At 39.0% G+C, this 16,660-nt stretch overlaps 1 protein-coding gene across 5 annotated transcripts in view; it reads right to left on the bottom strand.

The window, feature by feature from the left end:
* Positions 1 to 236: 236 nt before the first annotated feature.
* The window catches only part of KIF23 (kinesin family member 23), a 60,017-nt gene continuing 43,593 nt past the window's right edge, over positions 237 to 16,660 (bottom strand). For 3 of the 5 annotated variants that reach the window (XM_070796988.1, XM_070796987.1, XM_019968192.2), the window contains 16 exons: positions 16,337 to 16,449; positions 16,078 to 16,199; positions 14,394 to 14,496; positions 10,105 to 10,184; positions 9,892 to 10,011; positions 9,554 to 9,680; positions 9,064 to 9,222; positions 8,030 to 8,187; positions 7,227 to 7,400; positions 6,578 to 6,757; positions 5,933 to 6,241; positions 3,100 to 3,330; positions 2,237 to 2,319; positions 1,972 to 2,050; positions 1,551 to 1,621; positions 237 to 854 (listed from right to left, as the gene is read on the bottom strand). In XM_070796988.1, the coding sequence (XP_070653089.1) occupies positions 839 to 854; positions 1,551 to 1,621; positions 1,972 to 2,050; positions 2,237 to 2,319; positions 3,100 to 3,330; positions 5,933 to 6,241; positions 6,578 to 6,757; positions 7,227 to 7,400; positions 8,030 to 8,187; positions 9,064 to 9,222; positions 9,554 to 9,680; positions 9,892 to 10,011; positions 10,105 to 10,184; positions 14,394 to 14,496; positions 16,078 to 16,199; positions 16,337 to 16,449 (2,125 nt within the window). In that variant the 3' untranslated portion in view covers positions 237 to 838. The remainder of the gene's footprint in view (positions 855 to 1,550; positions 1,622 to 1,971; positions 2,051 to 2,236; positions 2,320 to 3,099; positions 3,331 to 5,932; positions 6,242 to 6,577; positions 6,758 to 7,226; positions 7,401 to 8,029; positions 8,188 to 9,063; positions 9,223 to 9,553; positions 9,681 to 9,891; positions 10,012 to 10,104; positions 10,185 to 14,393; positions 14,497 to 16,077; positions 16,200 to 16,336; positions 16,450 to 16,660) is intronic. The other 2 variants (XM_070796989.1, XM_019968193.2) reach the window with 1 other exon arrangement.

The raw sequence follows: 16,660 nt of genomic DNA, 5'->3' as shown, positions 1-16,660 counted from the left end.
TGGCCTGTGGACTGCAGTACACCATCGGGTTGTGTGGACTGGGAGGGTATTCCTGGTTTTCAGCAGAGTAAATAGCCCCTTTCAAACCTGTTTCTTTGCGTGCAGAAACAGGTATCCTCAGCATGGTGACAGCAGTTTCTAGTGCTTTTGTTTCATTCCCCCCAAAGATGATTGCCAGCTAAATGACAAGCACGATGCCAGGTTCTGGGAGTGTGTTAAATTACCATCTCGTAACCTTATATTTCTTAGTGCTTTTATTTCATTTCTTTTGGCATATCTAAATGTCAGAAAGTACATACATACAAAATTCCAAACACCTTCCTAAAATGGTTTTAGTATTGGCGAGTCTGATATCTCAGGTTGAATTGTCCAATATGTCTAAAGTGCATTCTCGCAGCTAATCAATAGCAGCATTTGTTCTGTTTATAACTCCTTAAGAAATATTCAGACAGCAGGTGGAAAATCACAATAAAAAGCAAAGCGTGATCTAGATATATTTTTCCTTAATTATCCAAGACAAACACATGCATGAATTAGTTTATACAAGAAATATACAAAAAATAGCAATATAAAAAAGTTCATACAGCAATGAGAAAGAGGGGTCTTTCTCTGCTACTAATATTAAATATGGCAAGGTGTATAATATAAAAAGTTTGTAGAATCCTAGATATCTTTGGAGCCACAGGGGAATCCCTGATGGAGGCCAGTGTGTGATGACATGAGGTCTGTGATTTTCAACAAAGCTGGAGTTTTATAAGATGGTTTTCAGAAGGCACTGCTTTGGAGAAATCACCAACACAAATGATGAAAATGTTCTTTTGTTATTGAAACTGTCAATTCATGGCTTCTTGCGCCTAAAATGAAAGCCAGCATTTAGTGTTGAGTTTTGCAATGAATCTCTAGGAGGGCTTTGAGAGAATTCCTGTTTTATCATGGGAAAAGTTATTCTAAAAAAGCAAATAAAATATGCTTATCCAGTATTTAATTAGACTTCCCATCTTTATCTGATTTTCCAAATTGCCTAAGGAGTACATACATGTGTCAGAAGTAGACACATGGACCTGTATAGTTAGATACTTGAAAAAAGGGGGCTTAAAATAGTAAAAGAATGGGCCAGACTCTTGGCTATGTCTTTAATATGTGATTCCTTTCCCTACCAGATTTCACCATTCCGTTTTATTTTAATGAACACTTCTTGCTATAACAAGAGGCAGGTTAGGAAAGAATGAATTATGTGAGGAGCTGTCACCCCGACCCCAGCCTCCCCTCCTTAGAGGTGATCTCCCTTAGGCCTCTGAAAGCTTTATGAGCACTCGCAAACTAGGAACAAGAAAGAGTGAGTGTTCTTACAGCTCTAATTGCTATTATCCAACCCCCCAGGGTTTTCAGCACTGTTACTGCCTCCTGTAGTCTGCCAGTAGGGCCCAGATATTCCAGAGGGTAACCAAAAAACACATAGATCCTCTTAGGGAAAAAAAAAGGTGGATGTAGGGAGAAGGGGTGGTGGGGAGGGAAGACAGAGAGAAAGGCCACACTTGGTCAGTACTCACTTGGGTTGTGCATGGTGCTGGTACCCAGGCCCCAGCTGAGAGCCCGCTCTCATCTCCACAGCCACAGAGCACTGGGGAGAAAACCACAGAGAGGAAAACTGTGAGGTAGGAGGGTCTTCAGAGACCATCCAGGTAATCTCATTTTCTATCAGAAAGAGTTCTTGAGAAAGTGAGTGGCAAAGGCTGGAGCCTGGCCCCCACCTTCCCACACTCTTTATTCAAATCTGTCCCCAGGAATAACAGTTCTGCTCCTGAGAGGACTCCCATCAGCTTGATGGACATTCTTGCTCTTCTAGGTGATGCTCTCTTACTTGATTTTTGGGCATAGACCCACTACACTAAAGACAGGGGCTTCGAACTGAAGAGCTCCATCCAGTAAGACCAGAGCAGAAATGCACCCCTACAAATATTTCACTCCTACCCTTGTTTCTACATCAGTCCATTCAGACTCTGTTCCATCTGGCTGGGCAGGTGCTACTGTAGATGATCTTCGTTTTCGACTACAGAAAAAGGGAACGACGCAACAGTTATTTTTTACATCTAAGAACAGGAAAAATATTAGAGAAATACCATATATACTCCTTCAAAGAATTAATGACACGTTTTTACAGGCTAGTCTGTTCCTCAAGAACGAGCAGCTAAGAAAATTACAGCCCTCTAAATAAAGCAATTTGATGCTCACTCACCTAGTTGGTGATTCTTGTTTTAAAGTCTCTATTTCAGTAAACTGGACGGATTGTCCACCACCCCTTGTTTTATAAACATCACCCTACAGCCAGGAGAAAAGATCACCATTACACTTTTATACATCCAAATGATAAACATACATATATATTTCAAACTGATTTTTTAAGACTTTTATGAAAACTCCCATCCACAAAACCAGATGGTGCTTGGACTGCTGGGTCAGTACCTTAAAATACTTTAAAGATTTGTGTGCATATGTCTCTATAAAAAAAGTCCAATGCAGTATAATTAATAGCATTCTTACTTGCAGAAAATAACATTCCTTTTTATTCAACCAGTAATTTAAAAACTACAGTAAAGATCAAGCAATCTATCAAATTTCTAAATGTTCTAAGGCAATATACTGTCCTCTTTGGATGTTCCCCTTCTCTCATACACATGTGACAGGACAGTCTTTTTATTTTTTTGGCTGTTATGTACAGCTCGCGAGATCTTAGTTCCCAGACCAGGAATTGAACCTGGGTCCTTGGCAGTGACAGCAGTCTTAACCACTGGACTGCCAAGGAATTCCCTCCAATGATAGTACTCTTAAGCAAAGGCAGGAGTTCTTTGTTTGATTTAAAACAAAACGCACATTAATTAAAAGTATATATCTGGAGTTCCTCTAACAAACACATTTAGCAGATTTAGTTCCAATTTAGCAGATTCAAACCCAAGGAGTAACTTGAGTTTTCTAACAAAAAAAAAAGTTTTATCAAATACCCATTTCTCTTCTAGTTGACACTGTCTATGTGTCAAAGGAACAGAAGAGTAAATGGTTTCTTGTTTTTTGAATATTTCCTTCTCTTGTGTAAATTTTTACCTTAATTAGCTTAGTTTCAATCTCCCCATCGGAGGCTAGTTCCTGGTGTGTCAGCATGTACTTCTCACACTTAGCTAGTGCCTTTTCATTTGCAACAGACACAGTGATGGCTCGGGGGACATGTGGCTGCATGACTGTCTCAGTTTGCAGGTTAGTGGCAGGCTTATGATCTACCCATCTGTCTCCCGCAGAGCGTGATCGTCTGTGTCGCAGACGAATTGGTGGTGCGTTCTGATCAGATTGAGAGAGGAATCAAGAAACAAGCATAACCCAGAATTAATTTCAGGGTACTATTAGAAGTGCAGCAGTTTTGGCTACTTTAGTTGGTGACAGTATGAAAACAAATGCATGAATCTTTGTATGTAGACACAAAACCAACAAACATCTTTAAATACCAGTTTATGTATGTAGTATATATTCTACTAGAGATCTTCCCTTTCAACAAAGAGTAGAAGGGAAAGTTCTGGTAATGCTGCTAGTCTTTCCTGTGTAGGTGATGTTTAGGACAAATAATTCATTTTTTCATTCTTGATCAAAAACCAGTATTTGTTCCCGCTATTGTGAAGTAATCTGTTAGGTCCACAACTATGTTAAAAGCTTCAAAAAGATCAGTAAAAGCCCTAAACACATCATAGGCCTCTAAACAAAAGAGAAAATACTCCTATTAAAAAAACAGACCTCTCCCCCCAGCAAAAGCTGATGGAGCTGTATAGTAAATACATGCTAAAAAACAAAGTATTTTAAGAACCCTGTGTATAAAATGATTAAAAGAATGTAAATAAAGTACTTCTGCAAACTTTTAAAAATCCCAGAACATAACTTTATGAAAAGTTCACAAACATTTCCTAAAGGTTCCAAGAACCAGATAAAGAATTCACTATCAAATCAGTCTCTTATCATGCAATAAAAAACTAGATACTTCCAGTAAAACGTTATATAAATTTAGGAAAGTTAAGTTTAGCACAGTCAACCTAAGGGTGGGGGGAAAAATCACATACAGAACATAGTTAATAGTTTCTTTGTAACTTTGCAAAGTTTTTGTTTGCAAAACTGAAAGCAAATGAAAGGGTCTGTCACAGGCCAAATCCTTCAAAACCGGTCAAGTATGGACACCTAATTTAAAATGTGTATTTGGAGAACTGAAGTATCTCCCCTGTACAATTATAAGAAACAATGCATCAGTGACAAAATCATGACACCAAAACATGGGCAACAGCATTTGCCACTAAGGATACCCAGGCCTCACAACAAGCAGGAAACGTCCCATTCTTAAATGGCTTAATGCTGAATGAGGAAGAAAGAGGTTCTCATGACCTACCATTTAGCAAAGGTGATAGTTTTCTCAAACACATTTAGCAACAGAGACACTGTGAAACAAACTTTGGAAAGATGACTGTCCTTACTTACACTCTACTGTCATTTATGAAATACAAAATATTTAAGCTTTCTTCCTCACTGAAGTATATAAATTGAGTTCACCTTGACATAATTTTTGACCAACAAACCTAGATGTGTATTCTGCTGCACTTCTAAAGAGATTTTGATTTCAAAAGAAGTTAAAGGATCTCTAGTAAATTCTCTTAAATACCTCATAGCCACATTAGATACTATGTTAATGTTGACCAGGCATAAGGAGGCCTTGAATAGTTTTCCAGTCTATAAATTTGCATGAAATAAGGAGGATTTATTAGAGTTGATCAGAAAGACCAGTCACCATATAATTTGCTCCCCAAAAAGATTTAAAGCAAAATCTGCAAAGTAAAGAAGCTTAAGCAACTTTAGACTTATCTGTTGCCTTTGGTAAATACCTTGTAATTCATCATTATCCCTTAATAATCAGGAATGCAGGCCACCTAAATGAAATATGTTCTGTACCCTAAATTATACAATAACAAAATCTAAAGCAAATATTTACTATAAATTAAATTATTTAAAGAAAAATTCTTAGATATATTAAAATTTTACTAAATGTAGATTCACAATATTAACTTTGCCAACTTACTCAGATTCAGAGGAAAATTTTACCTTAATCTTTAAAAAGAAAATATAAACATGAATTTGTTTAAACAACCTTGAATGAGGCAGAGCCCTTCTAAATTGAGACAAAGGCCTTGAGATTAAAAGCAATTTATTGGACATGTAAATCTTCCTTTGGCAGTTATAAAACAACTGGCCTGGGCTCCTCAAAAAATAGTATCATGAAAATTTAAAAAAGGGGGAGGATGGACTATTTTATATTAAAAAGATTAAAGAGATAATAACCACATATAATGTATTCACTTTGATAGGACCAAGGTTTGAAAAATGAAAAGCCATTATTGGGACACCACTAACTTTCTCAGGTGTGATGAAGACTGTGGTTATGTGTGTAAGACACAAAGTCTATGACTTACTGTCAAAGGCTGAAGAAAAAAAAATATTTACATATCTATTTTTTTAAAATAAAAGTCCGGGAAAGCAGTTTTAAAAATGGAAATTAAAAAAAACGTAAAAACTCCAATTTGAGGAAGAAAAGCCACAAGAAAAGAATGGAAAATGTGTTCTAAGACACTCACTGATTCTGTGGATTTTGCTTATCAGTTCATGCAGCTGAAGAGCACGTGTTCACTGAACACGAGGCACTTTCTGTGCCAAATGCAGCTAGGCTTTTTCAGATGAAGAGCTAGGCCTCAGTTTCAGGGTGATCTGATCTTTCAAACTAACAGAAAAATCAGACCTTGCTTATATATTAGAGCTCACCCATCATTCCAGTGAACTTTCAGAACCAAGTTATAAAAACACACAACATTAAAATCTATTGCTACAATGCTTTAAAATGATAACTGGCACTAACCCTGCTGCAGTGATCCTCTTCTACTTCTATCTCATTTCTCAACGAAGGAACCACCTCCCTGCCTTCATTCCAGTACATCCCTCGCCTTCTGTCTGACACGATACAAGTTTTACTTTGTCCTGGCTCCTGCTGCCTACGCCTCGCAATAGATGTGACATTGAGAGGTGTGTTGTACGGAGGTATTTTCTGCTCCCATTCCGAAATACAGGAAGCTACAGAAATGCTGCTGCAAGAGTTAGAGCGCCTATGAAGCTGTTGACTCATGAGTTGCTGGCCGTTGGAAATCTGAGCAATATAGTTACTAGAAAGCTAAAAAAATTGAAGAGAAATTAATGAGCAAGAGTTGAAAAACTGAGAAACAATTCATTACTTTGCTATAATTTTAGCTCATGAAGACATAATTTATAACTTGTCTTTTTTTAAGACAATTTTTGTTCTGAATTACTAATTTTACACTAAATTTGTGTTTATACTAAATTTTTAAGTATAAATAGAAATTTGAGAAATATAATAAATTTAAAACAAAAAAATTGATTCTCATGGTAATAGTCAGCTAGTTGATTCTCATAGAAATAGTCAGCTAATCTGAACAAATCTTCTCTAGTACTATGAAGTTACTACACAACACAACTACAAACAACTTACAGGTATGGGTGATGGAGAAACAGATCTCTGAGTCACTTTTTCTCGATCGCGCTCCCGAGAGGGCCTCTCTGGCTTTTCGGTTTTGGGCTCAGTAACGATAGCCTTCAGTTGTTTCAGTTTCTCATCCTTCACCCAGAGTTTATTTTGCATCTCCAGCTGTTTGGCTGCCACTCGACGCTCCTGAAGGTTTATGAATGGCAATAAGTAGTCTAATTCAGTTACACCAAACCAACTGCATCAGTTCACCTGAACATTTTATTTCCTAAAGATGATAGTTCTTCAAAATGCTAATTAATTTGCTGTGACTTGTAAGGGCAGAGAAAAAAGGTAAAGGGGACGGAGTAGTGGCTGCTGTTGCCACCACTAAAACACTCTGTGTCATTCAGTCGTGTCTGACTCTTCGAGACCCCGTGGACTGTAGCCTGCCAGGCTCCTCTGTCCATGAAATTCTCCAGGCAAGAATACTGGAGTGGGCTGCCATTCCCTTCTCCAGGAAATCTTCCTGATCCAGGGACTGAACCCAGGTCTCCCGCACTGCAGGCAGATTCTTTACCAGCTGAGCCACCAGGGACCCCAGTACAAGCCGTTCAGAACCCTACAGTTAGAAATCAGTCACCCATGAGACGGGGGCTGTGGGAGTGGCACTCACGCATTCTTTCTCCCACTTCATGGTGGTTTCCGTCACCATGCCTTGCAGCCTGGCTTCCAGTCTACGTTTGTCAGAAAACTGTCGCTGAAGTTTTTCATTCTGGGTTTCAAGCTCCTGTTGCAGATTGCGCTTATCTTCCTCATAGATGGTCGTTGTTTTCTCTAGAATCTCAACCTGGGAATGTAGACCATTAAGTTCAACATTTGATGTGTAAACATTTCAAGTAGCTTTAAAATAATCTCTCTCACAATCTGCCTGTGCAAGCACAGTTATGGAAAGAAGAATCATGGAGAAAACCTTTTCCTCTAAAATTTCATCTGAATGCCCATCTCTTTTCCTAGAAATGAGAACTTTTAAACAAGCTCCTCACTGAAAGATGAAGTTATAATTGATTTCATGTGAAAATTACTGTTCCCTAACACTAAGGCCTAAAATTTTGTTTTTATAAAGGCCACTTTCAGAATAGAGAAACTGTATTGGTTGAGATTAGCTTCTCTTTAGAATGAATCATGCATCCCCTAAATTATCCTCAGTAGTAAGTCAAAAAGCAATTTATAATCAAAACTAAAACACCAGAACATTCTCTTCAATTGGTAAGGTCTGTGTCATAAAGAGTATTCTACCCTTTTATTGCCTTTCACTAACAGTTCCTCTATGGGGGGAATGGGATGAAGATTAGTAAATAACCAAGTGATAACTCCCAAGGAAGCAGCAGCTGCAGGTCCGTACAGCAGAATAGCTAAATCAAAGACCAGTGTTAAATGTCCAGCACATACATCCATTATAATAACCCCAAAACCAACCTTATATTCTAAAGTTTTGTTTTTCTTCTCAAGTCGTTCTATTTCCAGTTTCTGTCCTGAGATCACCTTTTCTTTTTCATTTAGTTTTCCTTGAATATAGTTTTCTTTATTTAAAACAGCATTGTCAAATTCTTGTAACAAAGCCTTAAAAGTAATAGCTGAAACAAAAGCATGCAGGCAAGTTTACTCCAATTCCAAAGCAACTGGTGAAGTCAACTTTTATAACTGTCATTTATATAAAATGAAGCTCTTCAGCAAATACCCCTTTGAAAGTCTATAATCAGAAAACAAGTCTGGAAGGAAATCAAGAGTTCCTCAAATCCACAAAAGAGATACTTTTGTTACTGAAACAACACTTAAGTCTTTGATTTTGCACTATAGCATAAATAGTTTGTTTCAGAACAAATGCAGAAACAAACAGAAGTAACACTAGCTCTAGGGACAGTTAGTTCAAGTTGGTTCAATCCCCATGTACCATTCACTAGTCAGTGACGTGGGCAAGTCGTTTCTGAGCATGTTTCTTCATTTCAAAATGGAGATTTAAGTACCATTTAATCTCACATTTTTCTTATGATGGTGATAAGAATACATACATTCAGTGAGCACTTCCTATGTACCAGGATGTCATATGTGATTTTCATATATCACCTCTTACCCTTATATTTAACACACTCCCCCTCTGAGGCAGGAACAATTATAATCCCATTTTGCAGTCAGAAACTAGAAATAAAGGATTAAGTAATTTTCTCAAAGATACAGTTATTATGATGTAATAATACATGTTAAATGCCTTGCATATAAATAACTAGTAGGAGCTAAGAAGTAGCTCTTATCCCTTTCATCATGACTGTTAATTTTTAAAAGGGAGAAATTCACATCCACTTTGATCTTCTGCTTTACGTTCATAGGATATAAAATGATGCCTTGGGGGCTACTAAAGTTCAGAGGCAACCCTTCCTTGAAAGATGCTGTCCCAACACAAAACTCCCTGCAAGTTTCTCCTGTTAAGATGACTATAAACAGCTTGCCCTTACACTGCCTGTTAAACTCCTCAATCATCATCTGTCGTAGGTGATGTCGTCTCTCTAGTGCTTCGATCAGCCTGGGAAGAGTCTGCTCATCATTGACATCCAGAAGTTCGCAGGATGGCAAAGGTGGGAAACTCTGTAAAACCACTTCTGAAACCAGCGGTTCTGTATGGAGTTGTTTAAAAAAAAAAGTTACACAGGAGAGAAAGAGTTATTCAAACAAGTTTAACACTGGTAAGAGCCCCAGTCCAATTAACAGTGTACTTTGTTGGGTCATCATATTTCCTTAAAAATGAGTTATATGAGTTGTAAAGAAGAAAAAATGAAAAAAATGTCACTATATAATAAAAGAAATGTGATTTATACTTTGGTTCAGACTTTTTTTTGCACTTGTTTGTTGAGGGGAAAGAAAGTGAACAGTTATCTTAAGTGAAATAGATTTAAAAAAGAGAGAGACAGACTCAGCAGCAGGCAGATGACGCACAGCAGCTCATACCGTCTCCAACAGGACCTGCCCGGGCCTGGTTTCTGTATCGCCTCCCCGGTGTTAAACCACATATGGCCTTGTCTGTTGGTCTGGCTACTTCAACTTCTTGGGTCACTTCTGCAAATCTCATTACTTGCTAAGATACAAAACAGGGTTTGATTTTGTTTTTATATATAAGCGTTTGCAGTCTTTCTTCAGAAATCAGTAAGACAGTAATAGATTGGTCATTAGTTCACTTCTGTAACCAGTGGTTCTGTATCAGTTTTTAAAATGTTCAAAATGTTCTTCTTCACATGTAAATGGTTTTCTCTACAGAAACTCAGATTTCATAAAGGCATTAAAATTACCAAGCTTTCTTCATAATCTTCAGCCTTTGGATTCACACACACGATCAGGCGTACTTTCCCTTCCCCATCAAAGTAGTTCTTGAACAGATGGGTTAACTTTGAATCTCGATATGGAACCATCTATAAATATATTCAAACCCAAATACATCAGGCAGAAACTGCACACAAACAAAACTACACAAAGTATACAAACAACCAAAGGCTGCTGCTCACCTTGTTAGTACCATAAGTTTGGTTCTCTCTCAGGACCTCCATACATGTTCTCAGTGTCATTAGTGACTGGTTAATGTTACCTGATAGAAAAATGTACACAGAAGTCATTTGAAGACACCAATGGAGTAGCTAGAGCATGGTCTGTTTGTCTGTGAAATATCTACTTCATGGAACTCTTAGATAGAAATTACAAATGACAGATTTTAGTGGGCTCAGCTTAAAGAACTGTCCATATATGGCAATGTTGCAGGAGAGTGTAAGTACCGGGATTCTTATGTAAAGACTCTCCACTGAATGTAACATTATACTTCATGACCCGTAAGGTTTGTTTCAAATCTTAAATGCCATGAAAGAGGATATTGAGTACAGATGTTTAATATCCTCTAAACCATGCCCCTGTTTCAGGCTACAGTTGGCTCCATCCAGACATCGATGTCTCCCTTGCACCAGAAGGAGCTCCTGTTTCTACCAGTCAGGTGTCTCAAGAGCCAACTAAATCTGTTCCCTCTATATCTAAAGAAGGTTTCTTAGGCAGCATGCTTGTTAGTCCTGGCCACTCGTTTGAATTTCTGAGTTAGGGCAAGTCTGACAGATCTATCAAGCCAACAATACAGGAGATCTCACCTGCAGAAACCCTAAAAGTATTACAACACAGAAAAGTTTTTTCATTTTGAAACCATGCTTTCATTCTTGGCCACCTTTCAAAATACAGAGCTCATCTGTGCCTCCAAGATATTCCATGATTCATGCTTTCTCCCCCTTGACCCCAGCTCGCACTGTCCTTCCTCCGTTCTTCCATGTGTTCTTCAAAACCCATATCGCTGCTAGCAGACTTGCCATACCCTCAGACCTCTCACAGAATGATCCATTCCATCTCTTTCTCCAATGGCCACCTGTGATCTGGATGTAGTCCATGGGTACACTTCAGGGAGTGTGCATACATGGTTGGGAAGTAAATGCATCTTTTTTCTTACTAACCTCTGAAATTTAGCTATTTCTTCAATTATGAATGTAGGCCAAACACCTACGGTAATGGTAATAGTAGTACTTGTGCTTTTTAATCAACAGAAGTCACAGATAACTTTTATAACAGTTTATTGCCTATCTCAAGATACTTACATTCATTGCTACTTTGAAATTATGTAGTTATAGACATGCTGTCAGGTTTAAGGCATTAATAAAGCACATAAATTACTGTACGACAAAGGTTTTAAGAAAACTTTTAAAAACACATTTAAGTCTAATTGGTTTCTTTGTAATCCTGTATTTTATGGTATACATTCTAAAATATTCTGAATCATATCCACAGGCTTCACCCCACCCATGATGCAAAACCGTACAACCTTATTTTTATTTCCCAGAAGAGTGGTGCTTCTCCTGCAGCCTTGTGAATAAAAGTTGCCTACTTTCTAAAAGCATGACATATTAAAAGGATGGTGAGCAGCAGGCGGCCAGCCGCATTTTCCTAGTCCCTTGCTGTTGTTCTTCAAACACATTCCCCTTACATGCCAGCTCCTGGGTCAACTTCAGCATCTAACAGGAAGGTCACTCTAACATGCCATCAGAGGGCCCAGACCACAAGTCCAGGAAATCTTTCTCTAGCATTATAGCCACGCCCTGAACCTTGTCACTCAGAACTCCGAAACCTCTAGAAACCTGAGGTTGTCATGTGCCCCAGCCACAAACCAGCCCCAGTCTACTTTTAACTCCCTAACCGTGTCACCTCTTCCCCATCATGTCAACACTGATAAGGTTTCTGTTCTTGTCCCCAAAGCATCAGAATCCTCAGGTTTCTTCTTTCCTTCCAATCCAGCTAAACCTGCTTTTCCAAGGTCAGTCCTTCCTCTTGTGATATGGATTCTGGATGCTTTGTCTTTTCATATAGACGTATATACTGCGTGTGTGCTGTTAGTCCTGGGCAACTAAGCCCAGAGCTTCCTAGGTGGCTCAGTGGTAAGGAATTTGCCTGCCAATGCAGGAGACACAAGAGATGCAGGTTCAATCCCTGGGTTGGGAAAATCCCCTGGAAAAGGAAATGGCAACCCACTCCAGTATTCTTACCTGGAAAATCCCATGTACAGAGGAGCCTGGTGGGCTACAGTCCACCAGGTCACAAAGAATCAGACACGACTGAACACTCATGCAGAACAGCTAAGCCAGTGCACCACAGCTGCTGAGCCCATGCCCTGCAACTACTGAAGCCCGTGCACTCTAGAGCCCCTGCTTCTCAGCAAGAGAAGCCACCACAATGAGAAGCCTGCATGCTGCAACTGGAGAGTAGACCCCCTCACTGCAACCAGAGAAAACACACGCAGCAACAAAGACTCGGAACAGCAAAAAATAAAAAATTTTTTAAAAAGTGTGTGTTGAGTCACTTCATAACTCCAAGCCACCTGGCTATTACCCGCTACTGTCCTTCCCAGACTCAAGGATCTATTGTCCTCGAGGCCCTGCCCTCAGTGTTCCTCCTTTTACTCCATGAATAATCTTATCTTCCCCATCGCTTCAATCATGTCTTCACTGGCAAAACCTAAACCTATAATCCTCAAGTCAAATCTCTCTCCTTCCATATCTACCTACCTCTGCATCCAGTTGCTAGGCACCTACACTTGAATAAATTGAGTATGTGCAACATACAACTCTTAGCTGCCCACACCTGCACCTCAAACTACTTCTCCTCAATCAAGGTTTTCTTTGATTTATCCTCCTCTCTTCCTTCCTCTCCACATCCAGTTGGGCCTGCTTCCAAACTAGCTCTTAGTTTTAGCTGACCTTTGCCTCCAGGTGACAGGACTGCTCATCTGAATTACTGCAAAAGGTTCCCAACTGGTTTTCATCTCTCCAGACTTGCCTCTGATAATTAATCTACTACACTGGGAAAATCTTTTTAAAACTGATCCTTCACTGGCTGTGTAACAGCAGAAAGATAACAAGTTTTGGAAGTTCAACCAACCTGGGTTTGAACCAGGCTCTAACCTTGGGAAAATTACTTAACCTCTTCCAGTCTGACACAGTGGGTATGATCCAATCCTGTAAAGTCAGAATCAAGAAATCAAGCCCATATACAGTAGCTGCTACTGCTGCTGCTGCTAAGTTGCTTCAGTTGTGTCCAACTCTGTGCGACCCCATAGACGGCAGCCCACCAGGCTCCCCCGTCCCTGGGATTCTCCAGGCAAGAACACTGGAGTGGGGTATCATCGCCTTCTCCGATATATAGTAGATTCTATGATAAATACTCAGCCCTTAATAATTGGTAGTCACCGTTATTCCTACAACAAGAAATTCACACTAATGTGATAGTCCAGGGTCTTCATGAACTTGCCTTGCCCTCCTGCCTCAGGGGCCACAGTTCACCAACCCACACCCTCCACTCCAGCTGCCCTGACCATGCCATGTTCTCCCAGGGATGATGGCTTTAATTCCATTGCTCTTCTAAGAGCTCATGCCTCATCAGCTACACGCATTCTTCGCCAAAGCCCCATCTCACATACAGCCCCAGAATGGATGGAACAGCCTGGCTCTGTATTCCCATAGCACCTGCTGCTCACCTCCCTCACGCTCTACTAGCTGTTTGCCTCTCTTGTACTAGGTATGTCTTCAATTCCTGTAACACAGTAGGTACTCCATGAATGTTATTAGCATAAATCATATCATAAATGGCTGTACTAAATGAAAAATTAAAAAAGAAAAACAGATTTCAGATGGCTTTTGTGTTCAAAGATTTTTCCTATCTCCGGAAGCCGATTTTTACCACTGTGAATGTTGGAGGAACTATTAAATCACTTAATTTTATGGACCACTCTAGCCATAGATATAACACTTTCAACAGGAATATAACTTACTTTATATTTAGTCACTTTTCCTCACTCTTAGGCTTCCCTGGTGGCTTAGTAAAGAATCTGCGTGCAAGGTAGGAGACCACCTGCAGCATGGAGACGCAGGTTCAATCCCTGAGTTGGAAAGATCCTCTAGAGAAGGAATTGGCAACCCACTCCAGTATTCTTGCATGGAAAATCTCACAGACAGAGGAGCCTGGAGGGCTACAGTCCATGGGGTCCCAAGAGTCAGACATGACTTTGCGACTAAACCACCACGTCATTCTTAGAGAAATTAGTGTAACCGATCAACATGAAACCAGCGTAACTAAAGAAGAAGCACTAGTCACTTAGCCTCTAAATTTTTAGTCAAATTTCAGACAGTTAGGCTTAAACCATCAATAAGCAGGCAATAAACTGGCACTGCGAGTTTTTGAAAGTTGTAGCAATAAGTAAATACTATGCTTTGCTCACCAGCTTCACGTAATCTGTTCCCTTCTGCTTTTGTCCGGTTAGTTCTTTCACTTCCAGCAAGATCTACCAAGGACAACTGGCTAATAGTGATTTGTTCTTTTTCCTGAAGGGAAGATAATGCCAATCACATGAGTTTACAGTGTTCTTTAAATATGTTCAAGTGAAATTAAGTCTTACGAATATAAGGTTTACATAATACAAAATGCATAATAAGGGGGAAGGATACATGTTTGGGGGGAACAGTTTACTAAAAGCATATGATAAATATCCTCATGACATTACTTGCAGACTATGTTACACTGTAAGCTCCATAAAAACAGGAACTCTGTCTTTTAGCCACTTCATCTCCAGTACCGCAGTTTCAAGTACTCAGTAGGAGCTCAATAAATGTCTGCTAAATAGTCTAGAGCAAGACTAAACATTTGTATAATGAGATATTTAATAATCTTACAGCGTAATAATTTCATGATACTCTAATAACTTTTATAAGAAAGTCAAGAGACACATAACTGATATTACTAATACATTAGATGTGATTCAGAGGAAAGCAAGTGTATAGAGACTGAGAAGCATTTTCTAGCTAACGTTTATCAAGTGCTGACTGTAAGCCAAGCAATGGCTTTACATGCATCACCTCATTTAATCCTCACAGCATTACAACTGGAATTTTGTTGTGAAAAAGGTTTACAAATCTTTATAAATATCTAATAGAGGGGATTAAATATGTTATGATTCATTGTTTTTCTCTGAAGACTCATTTTGTATGCAGAAATTGTTTATCACATAGAAATTATTTATTATGTAGAGGAGTTTATAACAACTAGGTAATTACAGCTAGTAAATGCATACAAACCAGAATTCAAATCCTGGTGGTCTTTAGTACCATGCCGTACCATCTACTGCCATCTGAAAACCTTTGTGATATACCACAATTTCACAGTATGTTTTGAATGGGATTACATTTTAATACCTTAAACTCATTAAATGATTTTTACATTCAGGCTCAGATGCTGTTACTAATTAATATAAGCCTTGCAGCATAAAAGGCCCAGCTTTAAACAGTGACCAGCAGCTGCAGGCTCCACTGGCCTGTCACCAAGAGAGAACAGTCTAAAACTGACCACTCCTGAAAAGTTTGTTGGTAACATTTTAAAACCAGGAACAATTTCTACATACAAAATGAGTCTTCAGAGAAAAACAATGAATCATATTTTGTCTCCTCTATTAGATATTTATAAAGATTTGTAAATCTTTTTCACAACAAAATTCCAGGTTCTATGATTTAATAGCCGGTTTCCTAGAACAAGAGTTTCCCTGGTGGCTCAGATGGTAAAGAATCTGCCTATAATGCGGGAGACTCAGGTTCTATCCCTGGGTCCGGAAGATCCCCTGGAGAAGGGAATGGTAACCCACTCCAGTATTCTTGCCTGGCGAATCCCATGGACAGAGGAGCCTGGCAGGCTACAGTCCATGGGGTCTCAAACAGTCGGACGACTGAGTCATGAGCAACTAACACTTCCCAGAACTATACTACCTAATTAATGGAACATTTTTTAAAAATGTCATCAGCTACACATAAGATAATTCTAGCACAGTATTCAGTGTAATGAAACCTTCATGATTTAACCCTAATTCCTAAATTAAGGATTCAGAACAGGAAAAACTCCACACATTAAACCTTTACCTGTAAGACGTTGTCTCCATCTGCATCCAAGGGAGCCTGAACTAATTTAATGTTGAACACACTATGGGAACGGCTCGACTCATGATTCAAATGTGTGTTAGCAATTCGTCGCTTTTTCTGGCCTACAGTGACAGAGAAATCATTGCTCATTTCAGTGTATATACTTTCTACCCAACTAAAAAGTATTGTCAGTAGAGTAGCAACTTTCAGGATTATATTTATCACTTTATATATTTGTACTTCTAACTCTGCTTCTAACCTCTCCAGAAAACTTCAAAAGCCTCCTCAGTAGATTTCACTTCTACTTCTGTACATCCTGCAACGTACATGTTATGGTTCTTGTCTTCACGAAGCAGTTTAGATTGTGGAGGTCTAGGGGAAAGAAAAAAACATTAGTTTCCTAAACTATCCCAGGACTTAAGGACTAAAATGTCAGGCAACATGATATCCATTCTTACAATGGGAATAAGCCTAAGCAAGACTCCAGAAGAATATTACACTTGGATAAGAATAAGGATACACAGTTAAGATTAGTTACATAACAGGAATCTATTTTGTTATAAAAGCTTTGCTCTAATTGATT

The sequence above is a fragment of the Bos indicus genome, chromosome 10 (genome assembly GCF_029378745.1).
Source record: "Bos indicus isolate NIAB-ARS_2022 breed Sahiwal x Tharparkar chromosome 10, NIAB-ARS_B.indTharparkar_mat_pri_1.0, whole genome shotgun sequence".
In the NCBI taxonomy this organism is placed as follows: Eukaryota; Metazoa; Chordata; class Mammalia; order Artiodactyla; family Bovidae; genus Bos; species Bos indicus.
This window is presented reverse-complemented; position numbering and strand designations above follow the sequence as displayed.